This window comes from Muntiacus reevesi, chromosome 18 (assembly GCF_963930625.1).
Source record: "Muntiacus reevesi chromosome 18, mMunRee1.1, whole genome shotgun sequence".
Lineage (NCBI taxonomy): Eukaryota > Metazoa > Chordata > Mammalia > Artiodactyla > Cervidae > Muntiacus > Muntiacus reevesi.
This window is the reverse complement of record NC_089266.1, coordinates 12244663-12259782: the sequence shown is the minus strand read 5'-3', so window position 1 is coordinate 12259782 and position 15120 is coordinate 12244663. Positions and strand designations below refer to the sequence as shown.

The 15120-nt window shown below is 48.6% G+C and overlaps 1 protein-coding gene across 2 annotated transcripts in view; it reads left to right on the top strand.

Moving 5' to 3' along the window:
• CCDC57 (coiled-coil domain containing 57) overlaps positions 1-15120 on the top strand; it is a 116480-nt gene that overhangs the window by 59989 nt on the left and 41371 nt on the right. For both annotated transcript variants that reach the window (XM_065910076.1, XM_065910074.1), the window contains one exon: positions 1845-2031. In XM_065910076.1, coding sequence (XP_065766148.1) covers positions 1845-2031 — 187 coding nt within the window. The remainder of the gene's footprint in view (positions 1-1844; positions 2032-15120) is intronic.

Genomic DNA, 15120 nt, shown 5'->3' with positions numbered 1-15120 from the left:
AAGCTTCATCTTACCAGGAACTGAGCTTAAGAGCGGGGCGCTCTGCTGCAGTCCCCCGCTCATCGTGTATGATCACTGTGTGAAAGAACATTGACCATTCAAGATCAGGACACCCCAGCCCCGAGCCCTGCCACGTCCTGGGCAGCGTTGGTTCCTCGGCTCAGGCCAGGGGCCATCTTTGCTGGGCAGGTGATGGGGGTGGGTGGGTGGGCGGGGTGCTGCTTTTGAAGAGATTTTTAAATTTCTAAGTGTTCTGAGGTTTGGAAAGTTTCTGTTTTCGGGATTTTACTTCAGATAACACAAGATAATCCTACAGCATATCCCTGTAGAGGGGGACCAAGCCTGGAGAATTGGCCAGGCTAGTCCCCCAACCCCAGGGCTGCACCCCTGGAGGCTGTGCGACTTTCCAAAGGGGTCGTCATGTCAGCCATCTGGGGCCTGTGCAGCCCCGTGTGTGAGTTCACACTCCAGGTTTCCCACCAGTCCTGGTCCTGTGCCCTTGAGAGACCCTGCGCCAAGGCCTTTCCCTGAGGTTCCCTTTGCCATCTCACCTCCATATGCCCCCTTCACGCCACATGCCAGGCATGTGCTGGAGGCACTGCTGTGCAGTCACCGTGGCTCCAAGGCCATAGGAGGGCACAGGTGCATGCCAGCCCTGGAAAGGCACACCAGGAATCTGGGCCAGGACAGGGTGTGCTGGTCTGTTCCAGGGACACAGAGCAGGTTCCTCGTTCTGGCGCCAGTTCACCTGGCTAGGTCAGCAGTGCAGCTTTTCATAGGTGTTGGCAATAGCCATGCCTAAGTAGGCCACCTGCTTCCCTCGGGGCCTTGGACACCACTGGCTCTTCCTGGGCCCCTGCCCGACACAAAGGCAGCCACACACATTCTCCTTTTTCCCTTTCTCTCTTCCCTCTCTAGGTGGGACAGCATGTGCGTATAAGAGCCACACGGTTGGACCGTGGGATAGCGGGAAATGGGACAGCTGGGCCAGTGGTAGAATGGAGGGCCGCATGGTGCCGCCCGGGCAAGGGGGCTCAGACCTTGAGTGTTGCCCCGGGGCTACCTCCCAGCCCACAAGATGAGACCCCAAGCAGCCACTGCTCCTTCCTTTGGCCTCCTTTGCTTTCTCTCTGCACTCTCGTCAGGGTTAGGACAGTGGGAAAGCTGGGCCAGCCTGTGATGGCTGAGGGAAGTCTGAAGGACAGGTGGAGAAAGTGTCTTGAGTTAGGAGTCTGGACAGATGAAGTCAGAGAGGAGGCAGGGGAAGCAAAGTGCTGAGTGAGTGAGGGCAGAGGAGGCACTGGAGAGGGGCCCTGCCGCACAGATGTCCAGGGCTGGAGAAAGAGTAACCGAGGCTGGATTCCCATCACAGGCCTCACTTCGGTTCTCTGCTGGCCCCCTTCCACACCAGACAGACAGCAGGCACCCAGCCTATGACAAAGGGGCCAGCAGAGGAAGTGGTGATCACATGTGTAGCCCTCATGGGTCCCGGGCCTGGGCTGCTTCCTCATTGTCTTCCCTGAAAAGACACAAAGGCGGTGGCAGTGAGGGGGTGCAGGAGCCACAGAGTAAGCAAGGGCAGGCAAGCCATGGCCTAGGAGCTTTGAGGACCTTCATCACGTACTTCCCGCCGCACCCCCCCCCACCCCCCCCCACCCCCCGCATTGAGAGCGAAGGCTGCTGTGGATGCGTCATATTGGAGGGACGTCACCCAGTGGTGTGGGTTCTGGGACAGTTGGTTAGGCAGTGGCTCCCACCATCCACACCCTCACTTCCACTTCCTCCTTCCCCCCCACCAACCCCGGGCTCATCTGATGGTCTCTGCCGTGTGGGTTTGTTCACAGGTTCCTGCAGACGGGAGACCCGCGGGGATGGAGGACCGTGGGACGCAGCCCCTGCAGGTCCTGTCTGTGCCCCGACTCCAGAGGAAGCTCAAGGAGGCTGCCAGGAAGATCCTGCGGCTGCGCCTGGAGAAGGAGCAGCTCCTGGAGTTGGGGAACCGGCTGCGAGCGGAGCTGGGGCACCTCACCGGTGGGTCGTTCCCCCCCCCCCCCCAACTCCGCCCCTGCTCTGGGGATGGAGGTGCAGGGTGCAGGGGAGGGCTGGCCTAAGGAGGGCTGGGCGGAGTGGGGAGGCCCAGCCCAGGCTGGGGGTGGGGACAGAGGGAGAACAGACAGGACTCAGCTTGATCTCTGTGGTGGGAGTCCCGTGAACCCACCCCTCTGGCAGCATTTTGTGAGAAAAATGCCACAGGTTAGCGAAGCAACTGGCATTTCTATGTGGCTTTGTGGTGGCAGCAAAGGCTGCCGTGTTCCCAGGCCAGCCCCAGGCTTGGCCTCCTCAGGATAAAGGCGGCAGTGTGTGCAGCGAGGCCAAGGCCTGGACCGTGGGCTGCAGACGCCCAGGCTGCCCGTCATGGGGGTCTTGGGTGCTGGTTCCTGAGAAAGGGACCCATGGGCCGGGCCTGAGGTCCCACGGTTAACCCACTAGAGCTGCTAGATGTTGGGCCTCTCCCAGCATCTCGGCGCACCAGCCTCCCTGCTTTTAAGCCCCTTGGTTTTCCTGCAGCTAAGGCGCCGGCCCCTTTCTCGCAGCCTCCCCCTCACCTTCTGTGGCTCCTGCCTCTGTCGTTTTCCAGCCACAGCTTTGAGTAACTGTTGATGATCTCCAAATCTGGGGTCTTTGGGATTTCACCCTGTTGTTGATGTGAAACTAAGCCACCCCTCTCTCCACGACAGCTCACCTACTTTAGGAGCAAGGTCCCTGACTTGCATTTCCTATTGGAGGCAGAGTGCCCCAGCATGCCTGTAAAGAGCTCAGAGCAACAGGGTATCCACAAAATGTTTCTCTCAACTAATGAGAGCCCCGGCTTCCCTCCCGGGTCCTTCTCACCCCCAACACTGCAGTGTCCAGAAAGTACTTCCCACTGAAGGGGAGGAGACGGGACAGAACATCCACGCTGGTCTCTCCCCAGCACATACCTGCGTGAATGAGAATAGTTGTTTTGAATATATTACTATTCAGCCTTAATGTGTTGACTCCTGAAATTACCAAGTGATGGGAAGCGGGACTCAGGAGCACAAAGGAGACAGTGGAACTGAGGGGACAGGGTGTGGAAGACCATGGCGGAGCAGACAAGTCACTTGTGTTTTCAGCAGACATCTTGCTGAGTGGCTGCTATGTGCCAGGCGCCCGGGATACAGAGGTAAACCAAACCGCCCATGTAAAATGATCCCGTTATACTTGGAGACCGCTGTACACATCCACCTTTTGTGGGTAGGGGACCTGGGCGAGACTTAAACTCAGAGGCTTTGTCCTTTTAAGAGCCCACCCCTGATAGAAGGGTGAGCAGTGCTCAGTGTATTTCTAGATGTCATCAGTGTGCAAGCAGCAACAGTGGGCATCTTTCACGGGAGTTGGCTTCTTCCCTTGGAACCCGTTTGACAAAGCCCTCCTTCCATTCAGTCCTCCTTCTGTTCCACAAGTTGAAGGGGAAGGTTTGGCTTTGCTTGTTCCTTAGGGGCACTTCTGGGCCATCTTCTGCCAAGTTCACTAAAAACCCTGTTTTTACTTTTAAAGGCCATGCCGTGTACTCGTGCTCCCCGCCCCACATGCCTGTCATTTCATGGCCTTCAGCACTTATGGCTCCATTTCTTAATTCCACTCTGCTCCCTCCCACATCTGAACCTTGCTTCTCCTTGACCTTGGCCTCAGTGCCAAGACTTGCCACTTCTCAGTTGCCCTCCCAGCCCCCGAGGCTTCCAGAGGGAGGCACAGGCATGCCTCCCTCCCCCTCTGACCTTTTATTCCAGTGAACCTGTCTTTCCCCTCATGATGAATTCCTTGTCTAATCACTGGTCTCACAGCCAAATATGTGTCATTCACCTATCTCTCTATCCAGTATCCACTCACTGACACATTCACACATCTCTCAACCCATCTACCCCGCATCCATCCATCTGCCCACCTGTCCAACGAAGGAACAGATCCTCCATTGCCGGACCTGCCCTCCTGTGCCTCCGTGTCAGAGAAAGCTACACATCCCTAGCAGCCAACTTTGCAGCCTTCTCTGAAAGTTAGAGAGACCTCGGCAGTAGAGCCTTCCATGCCTGGTGTTTTCATTAGTGGCAGACTTCTAGTAATCTCTTCTGGTTTTCTTCTCTGGTGATCTGTCTGTATCGATTTTCTGTCTCTTCTTGGATCAATTCTGGACATGTGCATTTTGCTGGAAATCTCTCCAAAGTCCCCAGTCTTTCTAGTACTACCATAGAGCAACACATAGTGGCCTGTAACTGTTTTCATCTGCATCTCTGGTTATCGCTCCTTCATTTCCTAAGACTTCTGTATGTGTAGGGAGGTGGGATTCTGCTCCAACCGCCCTTTTCCCCATTTGCTGTGCACACTGGCTCAGTTCATTATTTAGGCTTCCCTAAATAATGGTAAAAAAAAGTCTAAAACCACCTAGAAGTGGGAAAGGCAAAAACAACAGAGTTGACGTCATCATATCCTAAAACATCTGTAAGGAAAAGACATCGTACACAAAGATAAGAGACAAATAACAGATGGGGAAAATATTTGCAACATACCTGACAGATAGAATCAGTACCCAACTTGGGCATCCACTGATAGCAAGCAAAGTGCTTGATGGAGCGTCTAGGAGAAAATCCCCAGAAGTGACAAGGGTGTGGATGCCTCATGCCTCTGCAGGAGTCTGAAGAGGGCAAGTAGGTCAGCGTCGAGTTTATGCCCAGACTAAAAAGTCTCATCGCAAAAGCTGTCATTGGTGAAACCTTTCAGAGGGCAGTTTGCCTGCATCTCACAACTTTTAAAATTATCATACCCTTTGAATATGCAAATCTTCCCCTAGAGATCTTTTTAAAATATTTTCTCACAAATCTGCATAAGATGCATATGCAAGGATGCTTGGCAGTGTTTTTTGTTACGTGAGAAAGCAATTGGGAAGGTCTAGGGGTCCATCTTTGGGACATTGCAATCGGACCATGGATGCTGCTTTAACCCTCAAGGGCATGTGGGGTGGACTTCCCTGCTGGTCCCGTCCCCCTGCCAATACGGGGGGCATGGATTCAATCCCTGGCCCAAGAAGACTTCACATGCCACGAGGCATCTAAGCCCCTGCCACACAAATCTTGAACCCGCACTCTGGAGCCCATGAACCACAACTTCTGAGCCCACACACTGTAACTGCTGAAGCCCATGCATCCTAGAGCCTGTGCTCCACAAGAGAAACCACTGCAGTAAGCCTGCACATTGCAACAAGAGAAGGTCCACTCACAGCAGCAAAGACCCAGCACAGCCAAAAATAAGTAAGCAAATTTTTAAAAAGAGAGCGTGTGGGCTGCTTGCATGCCCACGGGTCTCCCACATCCCCATTGGGCACCATCTCTGCATGGTACTTCTCAAATGAGAGAGACAGCCCGTTTTCCCCCTTCAGCTCCAGTCCACTGTGGATAGTTATTTTGTCAAGTACAATAAAATGTGGCCCTTCCAAATTACTTCAAAACTCCTCACTTTGTGTTGTTTCCTCACAGACTTGGACACTCTAAGGACCAGGCTCAGCCTGCTGCCCACATGATGTGTGTGCCAGCCCAGACATGTCAGTCTATGAGAAGAGCAGCCTGCAGAACAGTGTGCTCTGAGCCCCAGGTGAACATACACAGCGTGTGTGCCCGCATGCACACAGAGGGCAGGCTGGAAGGAAGCACCTCCGTCCTAACACTCTGAGGAGGATAGTAGATGAGAGGAGAGGGATGAGGGGTTTGCTCTGTGAACCTGTGCATCATGGTGGTTTGTAAGAATGCCCAGTACAGGGCTTCCCTGGTGGTCCAGTGGTTAAGAACCCGCCTTGCAATGCAGAGGACACAGGTTTGATCCCAGTCTGGGAGGATCCCACATGCTCCGGGGCAACTAAGCCCTTGCGCAACTTCTGAACCTGTGCTTTGGAGCCACAACTACTGAGCCCGTGCTTTGGAGCCACAACTACTGAGCCCATGTGCATTAACTACTGAGCCCACGTGCTCTAGAGCCCATGTTCCACAAGAGAAGCCACCACAATGAGAAGACTGAGCATAGCAACTAGAGAGTAGCCCCCAAACTCTCCGCAACTAGAAAAAGCCCACATGAAGCAATGGAGACCTGGAGCAGCCAAATTAATTAATTTTAAAAAGAAAAAAACTATTTTAAGAATGCCCAGCAGACTCCATTAGTTCCCTTTTGGGAAGGCCACCCTCCCCAATACCATGTAGCAATAGGTTTCTGCTCTCCCACCAAGGGAGCCACCAAAGGTTGTGACCAAGTCTGCATGTTTTTTTACAAAGCTGATTTATCCGGGTCATCAATCATGTGACTGTTGTCACTAAGTGGTACGGAGTGACCACCTGTGACAGAAGTATGTTATGTACCACCCAGCCAAGGCAGAGCCACGCCCACTTGGGCTCCCTCTGGTTCCAGCACCACTGGGCAGGGGCAGCCCCAGGGCTTGTCCTCACCTGTCCGCCTCTGGGAACGAACTTCATCTCCCAGGGAGCTAGCGGCGCCGCCCCTTCACTTACCCTGGTTTCATCCTGCATCCCCCACAGCCTGGGGTCAGGCTCCTGTCCCAGCCACATCCCCCCTTCTCCTGTTCAAGGCCTTCAGATCTGCGTTTACAGACAGGCAGGCTGATGTGGTTTGGACCTGCACTTTCAGACAGGCAGACTCGTGTGATTGGGCATGTGGCCCCGACTCAGAATTTCACTCTCCTACCTAATCTCTTAAGTGAGTGGGTAGGTGGCAATGCTGGGGCGTCACCTGTCCTCAGGTGCCCCAGCCCCATCTGCACTCCCATCAGCCCAGCTGCAAGTGCTCACCCCTCACCTCTGAGACAGAGGCCATCACACCATCTGCTGGGGGTAAGGCCAAGACCACGACAGATGCCAGTACAGCCTGAGCCAGCCTGCACAATGGAATATCAGAAAAGGACAGGCCATGAGGCCAGACCGAGTGGACTTCAACTCGGCCCACCTCTCCCCTACTTTGTTCTTCCTCCTGCTGCCAATTCTCCTTTTCCCCAAAATTGGAACAGCCTGTGATGTTTTCTTAATCCAGTACACAGCTGGGATTCTTTAGAATGTTGGTTATCAGGATCTTAACATCTGACAATTTTGGAAGACTTTATTTTGGAGGGCAAGTAGTTTTAGATTCACAGCACAACTGAGCAGAAGACAACAGACTCCGAATACATTCCCTGCCCTGCACACGCACAGCTCCCCTGTTATCCACATTTACTTGGTGCGGTTTAGTTGCTAAATCGTGTCCGACTCTTTGCAACCCCATAGACTGTAGCCCGCCAGACTCCTCTCTTCTTGTGATTTCCCAGGCAAGACTACTGCAGTGGATTGCCATTTCCTCCTCCAGGGGATCTTCCTGACCCAGAGATGGGTTGCAGGCGATCTCCTGCACTGCAAGCATATTCTTTCCTGCTGAGCCCACATCCACTCTAGATGATACATTCGTTGCAATCCGTGAAACTGCTTTGACACAGCATCACCCAGAGTCCTGCGTTTTACATCAGGGTTCACCTTCCTGGTGTACGTTCTGTGGGTTTAACCTTGTGCACTCCTCCTGGTCACCATCCCTCCCTCCTGACCTCTGAGAACCACTCATCTTTTCCCTGTCTCTGTAGTGTAGTCTTTTCCAGCATGTCATAGAGTGGGGATCACACAATATGTATTCTCTGATATCTAACATTTCTTAAAGGCTCTTCTTTTTTTTTCCCCCTGATTTTGAAAAGGCTATTTGCTCACTATAAAAATTTAAATGAATGCTGAGAGGTAGTTAATTTATACTGGAAAGCAGAAATGGCCAACTAGAACTTATCTGCATTTTGCTGCCTGTCTGTTGGACTGTTTGTTCGCGCTGTCGCATGCACCCTCATGTTGAAACTGAGTGATTCCTGCCTAGCTCTGCACACCCTCCCTCAGGGCCATCACCGAGCTGGCCCCAGAGGAGACTCCACGCACTGGACTGTTTCTATCACATGTCTGTTCAGTGGGCTCCAGCAGACACGCTCCAACCAGCCTCTCAGGAGAGTGTGAACCGTTCCTCACCTCCCCCCACCCCCACCCCGCCCCGACCCCAGGGAAAGTGCATTTGGGTGTTTTTTTACAATAGTAAAGTGTCTGTTTGACCACAGCTTCACAGAAGCTAAAAATTCATTAGAAATCGGCTTTTGCCAGTTTAGTTAGGTAAAATAAGTTCATTGTTTTAATTTGTATTTCTTTACATTTCTGTGTGTGGGTGTGGGTGTTGGCCATTTGTATCTCATTATGTAATTTTTCTGCTGAATTTCTTTTGTGCTCTCCCCCAACTTTCTTGCTGCTGAATCTTTGATTCATCTAGAAATGATTTGGTAAAAAAGAAACAGGTTAGAGATCTAGCTTTATTTTATTTTTTCCTAAGTGGTTAGCTGGTTGACCCAATACTGTTTATTGGGCATACATGCATAAATAGAAAAATACCTCTTTACATTTAGTTTATTAATTATGATTACACATGTGCGTCTCCAGTCCTGTAAACGATATTAATTGAGAAGCAGTGATTTTCAGTCACATTTTATGAATTCTTGGTGTGTTTGCCCCTCGCTGTCAGGGCCCTGCCACACTCTTCGTCTCTGAACCCCTGGAAGTCCTGGGTCATGCACAGCTTCACCCGTGTGTTCTGAGGGCCTTGGAGGGAAAGGATCAGATATTCAGGGATCTATTCTTTCCTTCAAGAAGGGCCTGTGGGCGGTAAACTTTGTCTTCATAAAATGATTTTATTTTGACCACTTCCTAGAACGGTGGCATAGCTGGAAGGGGACTTCTGATTGGCATTTTCTTACAACTTTTTTGTCAGAAAGACCCCTGCTAATTTGTGAGAAGCCATCGTCAGTATGAGCCTCTTCCTCGAAGGTGGCCTCCCTTTCCTCTATGGCTGCTTTAAGATTTTTCTTCCAACCCATTTGTGCTCCTGTTCTATCATCCTGTGTCTACGTGAGGGTTATTCTGCTTTAATTTAACCTGCTCTGGAATCAGTATTTTTATTTATTTATTTATTTTTTACATCTTAAGATTTGTGGTTGGTTGGGTTTTTTGAGTTTTTTCCGATTCTTTAAATTTCTCAACTATTTGTCTTTTTTTTTTTTTATGGTTGTGCTGGGTCTTTGTTATTGTGCAGGCTTTTCTCTAATTAAAGTACATGGGCCTCTCATTGCGGTGGCTTCTCTTGTTGCAACACACGGGCTCTCGGGCTTCATTCAGTAGTTGCAGCAGGTGAGCTCAGCAGTTGCGGCTCCCAGGATCTAGAGCACAGGCTCAATAGTTGTAGCACTTAGGCTTAGTTGGGCTTCCCAGGTGGCGCAGTGGTAAAGAATCTACCAGTGCAGAAGATGCAGAAGACACGAGACACACAGGTTCAATCCCTGCGTTGGGAAGATCCCCTGGAGTAGGAAATGGCAACCCACTCCAGTATTCTTGCCATGGAAAATTCCACAGACAGAGGAGCCTGGCGGTCGACAGTTCGTGGGGGTCACAAAGAGTCAAACACAACTGAGCGACTGAGGGCACACACACGGACTTAGTTGTTCACGGCCTGTGGCTTCTTCCCAAATCAGGAAAGAACACGTGTCTCCTGCATTGGCAAGCAGATTCTTTACTGCTGAGCCACCAGGGAAGCCCCGTCATTTTTTTTTTAAATACCGCATCTTCCCATTTCTTTGTAATCCCTCCTAGAGCATGTTAAATGTGTTTATTAACCTGTGTGTTTTAGAAGGTAGTTTCTTTGCTACCTTCCAGGGGGTTTCCTCAAAGATGACTACTTGGAGTCAATGGGTGGTTTTCTATGTCTTTATCAGAAGTTTCCATTTTATTTTTATTCGTTCCTTTCCTTGGGTTTATTTTATTGTTCTTTCCCTGATTTCTTAAGCATTTATTTTATCCTTTCTTGTTTAGTAATTGCATAGTTTTAAGATGTGAATTTCCTTTCTGAGTATCAATTTTGCCATGTCCCAGGGTTTTGCTTTTTTTTAAATTTGGCTGCACGGGGAGTTAGTTGTGGCACAAGGGATCTTTAGTTGCTGCATGAGGGACCTAACCTGGGCCCCTTGCATTGGGAACACAGAGTCTTAACCACTGAATCACCAGGGAAGTCCCACCACAGAGGTTTTGAGGGGTAATATTATCAGGATGATTAGTTGCTAGATATTCTACCACTACAGACTCAGGTTTTCTATTTCACTCAAGTTGATTAGGAGTATTCACCTAAAAAACAAAAGGCCAGTTATTTTTCCAGAAGAATGAGTTTATTTGGAAACAACAAAGAACTGCAGTTTGGGACATGCAATTATGGTGAACCACATGCAAATCCAGTAAAAAAAACCAGAGAGAACTTGAGTTTTCTCTCAAGTAAAATAGGAGTAATACAAGAACTACTGTAGGGGATAATGAGGCCCTGAGCCCCAATAGCCTTTTCTGTTACAGACTATACGTTGAAGTGCTTACTTGGGGAGGGCATTTGAGGGAATCTATTTGAATCTTGATGGGAGGATTTTGCCAATATCAATTGGACAGTTTGCCCATAAGGAAGGTGGTAGCTAATTCAATAGAGACAAATGATCAGTGTTTCCAGAAGCAGCTCCAGTACTATCAGAGACAGAGCAAATGAAAGAAGTCAAAGGATGGTTTAATTCACCTGATTGATTATTCTTATGGCAACTGTCAAATTTTAGAACTGTTTCGCCCTTTTTGGGAGAAAAATTCCAGCATGATACTTTTCCAAGAATCCTTGGCCTTATAAATTAATAGGGACTGAGGAACTAAGGAGAAAAGGGTGTGTACCTCTTAAAGGGTCTAAGCAAAAGAGAAGAGGTTCAGAAACAGGACCCTGTTGAGGTTCACTAGAGATCCCCACTATTTGGACCATTTTAGTATTTTTTTTTTATAGTGGTGGGGCTGAACACCGAGAGTGTGATCTGGGGTCTGTAAAGACAGAGATTTGTTCGAAGTCTGGAGAGTGGTTTCTCCAAGTTGATTCAAGGAGAGGATTGAGAGCGCCTCGGTCATTCCTCAGAGCCCCTCACAGGGAGTTAAGAGCATGTTTGAGAGGCTAGTTAGAGGGCTAAAGATGCCCAAAACACTTACACTTTTAGCAGTCTTTTTCCAGTGTCCTGGCTCTTTACAGTAATAGCAGAGACTAGAAGGGTTTTGTTAAGGCGCCCTCATTTTCAGGAATTAAAGATTAAGAATTTAGTGGTCTTGACTCACCTAGGATTCGAGTCAGCTGATTTGCCAAGTTAACTAAATCTAGAGTGGACATACGGAGAAGGCAATGGCAACCACTCCAGTACTCTTGTCTGGAAAATCCCATGGACAGAGGAGCCTGGTAGGCTGCAGTCCATGAGGTCGCTAAGAGTCGGACACATCTGACTGACTTCACTTTCACTTTTCACTTTGATGCGCTGGAGAAGGAAATGGCAACCCACTCCAGTGTTCTTGCCTGGAGAATCCCAGGGACAGGGGAGCCTGGAGGGCTGCCGTCTATGGGGTCGCACAGAGTTGGACACGACTGAAGTGACTTAGCAGTAGCAGCAGAGTGGACATAATCTCTCATTCCTCCCTTGTCCTTCTAACTAAAAGAGAATGATCCTGGTTCAGCCCATTAGTAAGTGAGGTGGCAAGGGCTATCCAAGTGATTTCAACATCTGAAGGAAGACCAGCAGTTTTTTAAAGACAATTTGAAGTCAATTAAATAGTCACGAACAGGTTCATCAGAATTTTGTGTGCAAACCTGAATTTAGTTCCCATCAACAGGCTTGGGAAAGGCAATTGTTAACTGCTGGTGGGGGTTTTCAGCAAACGTTCTGACCTCTTAACAGAAGCTGTGGTGGTTTAGTCATTAAGTCATGTCTGATTCGTGTGACCCCATGGACTGTAGCCCTCCAGGCTCCTCTGTCCATGGGATTTCCCAGGCAAGAATATTGGAGTGGGTTGCCATTTCCTTCTTCAGGGGATCTTCCCCCGAACCAGGGATCAAACCTGTGTCTCCTGCACTGCAGGCAGATTCTTTTACTAGAAGCTAGGAGTTTGTTTTTCTAAAGGCCCCCCAGGGTGATTCCTTCAGCCTAATTTCATTCAGTGTTTGGCTTGCCTCTCAAAAAGATTGTGAACTAACTGATATAAATCTGAGAAACCAGACTGGTAGGTTTGAATAACTATGCTAAATTCTTCAGCAAATCTACCAAGGTCCTCAGTTACTTTTGGAAATTTTTAACTGTGTGTGGCAATTCAGCCTTTGTCAAGGAAACATAAGTAATGGGTCTTACTTACATAAGTAATGGGTCTATTTGGACCCTCAGAAGATTGCTCTATATTTTTTATTTAATTAATTAATTTATTTGTGCCGGATCTAAGTTGCAACACTCAAAGGTCTTTGATTTTCATTGTAGTATGTGAGACTTTAGTTGTGTTATTCAGACTGTTAGTTGCTACATGCAAATTCTTAGTTGCAGAGTGTGGAATCTAGTTCCCTGACCAGGCATGGTGCCTGGGCCCCCTGCATTGGGAGTGTGAGGTCTTACCGCTGGACCACCTGGGAAGTCCCAGAAGTTTTCCCTTTAAAGGGCAGTTTCTGATAGAGGGTGGCAGAGACAGACAAAGAAGCAAGGGGAGGGGGAGGGGGGGGATGAGCCTGAGGCTTCAGAGCCATTTTGTCTTTGTTTGCCTCCACAGGTATAATTATTATATTTGTAAAGAGACAATTTTAAATTCCTGATAATCTTTGGAAGCCTCAAAATAGCAATCAACAGAGGCACCCAATTTAATTTTGATGATTTTGTTTCAGGAAGGGGGACCCCTTCCAGGGCCCGAAACTGGGCTCTTGTCTAACGCTCAGAAATGAATTGTCCGAGGAGACACATGTGCTGACAAAGCAAGAGATTTTATTGGGAAAGGGCACCCAGGTGGAGAGCAGGAGGATATGGGAACCCAGGAGAACTGCTCTCCCGAGTGGCTCGCAGTCTCGGGTTTTATGGTGATGGGATTAGTTTCCGGGTGGTCTTTGACCAATCATTCTAATTCAGAGTCTTTCCTGGTGGCGCACGCATCGCTCAGCCAAGATGGATGCTAGCGAGAGGGATTCTGGAAAGTGGACAGACACGCGGTGTCTCCTTTCGACCTTTCCCGAACTCTTCCGGTTGGTGGTGGCTTGTTAGTTCCGTATTCCTTATCGGGATCTCCTGTCATAAAACAGCTCATGCAAATGGTTACTGTGGTGCCTGGCCAGGGTGGGCGGTTTCAATCAGTGTGCTTCCCCTAACAATTTCAGAGTCATGGCTGTCTAATAGTTTTAAGAAAGGTAAGCTTGGAGAGTCTGAAAGTTCTCTGTAATGGCCAGTGATGTACTAAATTACTTTTGGTTAAAATTTGTCCATTTCTTTAGAAACATGCATGAGAAGGGATTGTGGTTTTTTAAACATAAAATCAGACAGGGTCTTTGAATGTGGGGCACCCTCAAGACATTTTAGATAACTGGGATCCTGTTTTCTGGAGGGTTTTTTTTTTCCTTTTTTTTTCTCTAAAGCAAAGAGGGCAATTCTTAAACAGCCTGCAGGCCAAATAGCAGTACAGTTCCAGCTGGGATGGCCTGATCCCAAAACAATCAGATCAAAGGCTGAATGGCACAGTTCCAAATAGGAACAGCCCAGTTCCAAAAGGAATTGGACCAAAGGCCAGCACAGTTCCAGTTGGGAAAGCCTGGTTACAAGTAAGGCCGAAGTGCCAAATGAGTGCTCACAGACAAAGCAAAGCCTTAACAAAAAGGGTGAAACCTTTAAACATATCCCAGATAAAGCCTTTGAGAGTTCTAAATGCACTAAGAGCAAAGCTCCAATCCAGGAGAAAATCCAATCCAGGAGAAAACCTTCCCCTTAAACTCCAGGGGTGACTAGAAAAACAGTGAGCCCCGTGGCCTTAGTGAGTACCCCACCCTTTTGCTCACCAGCCCCAGGGTTGTCAGGAGTCTGCTCTGGATCTTGGTAGGACCTCCAGTGTTAACCTAAAACTTATTTTTTATCAGCAAAATGAGTTTATTCAGGAGCAACAAAGAATTCCAATTTGGGACATACGACTGTGGTGAACCACATGCAAGTCAGTGAGTTCAGTCTCAGTTGTATCCAACTCTTTGCAACCCCATGAATCGCAGCACGCCAGGCTTCCCTGTCCATCACCAACTCCTGGAGCTTCCTCAAACTCATATCTGTCGAGTCGGTGATGCCATCCAACCATCTCATCCTCTGTCATCCATCCCCTTCTCTTCTTGCCTTCAATCTTTCCCAGCATCAGGATCTTTTCCAGTGAGTCAGTTCTTCACATCAGGTGGCCAAAGTATTGGAGCTTCATCTACAGCATCAGTCCTTCCAATGAATATTCAGGACTGATTTCCTTTAGGATGGATTGGTTGAATCTCCTTGCAGTCCAAGGGACTCTGAAGAGTCTTCTCCAACACCACAGTTCAAAAGCATCAATTCTTTGGCACTCAGCTTTCTTTATAGTCCAACTCTCACATCCATACATGACTACTGGAAAAGCCCTAGCCTCAACTAGACAGACCTTTGTTGGCAAAGTAATGTCTCTGCTTTTTATTTTATTTATTTTTTTTATGTCTCTGCTTTTTAATATGCCATCTAGGTTGGTCATAGCTTTTCTTCCAAGGAGTAAGCGTCTTTTAATTTCATGGCCGCAATCACCATCTGCAATGATTCTGGAGCCCAAGAAAATAATGTCTGTCACTGTTCCCATTGTTTCCCCGTCTATTTGCCGTGAAGTGATGGGACTGAATGCCATGATCTTTATTTTTTGAATGTTGAGTTTTAAGCCAGTTTTTTTACTCTCCTCTTTCACTTTCATCAAGAGGCTCTTTAGTTTCTCTTCATTTTCTGCCATAAGGATGGTGTCATCTGCATATCTGAGGTTATTGATATTTCTCCCTGCAATCTTGATTCCAGCTTGTGCTTCATCCTGTCCAGCATTTCGCGTGATATACTATGCATATAGGTTAAATAAGCAAAGTGACAATATACAGCCTTGATGT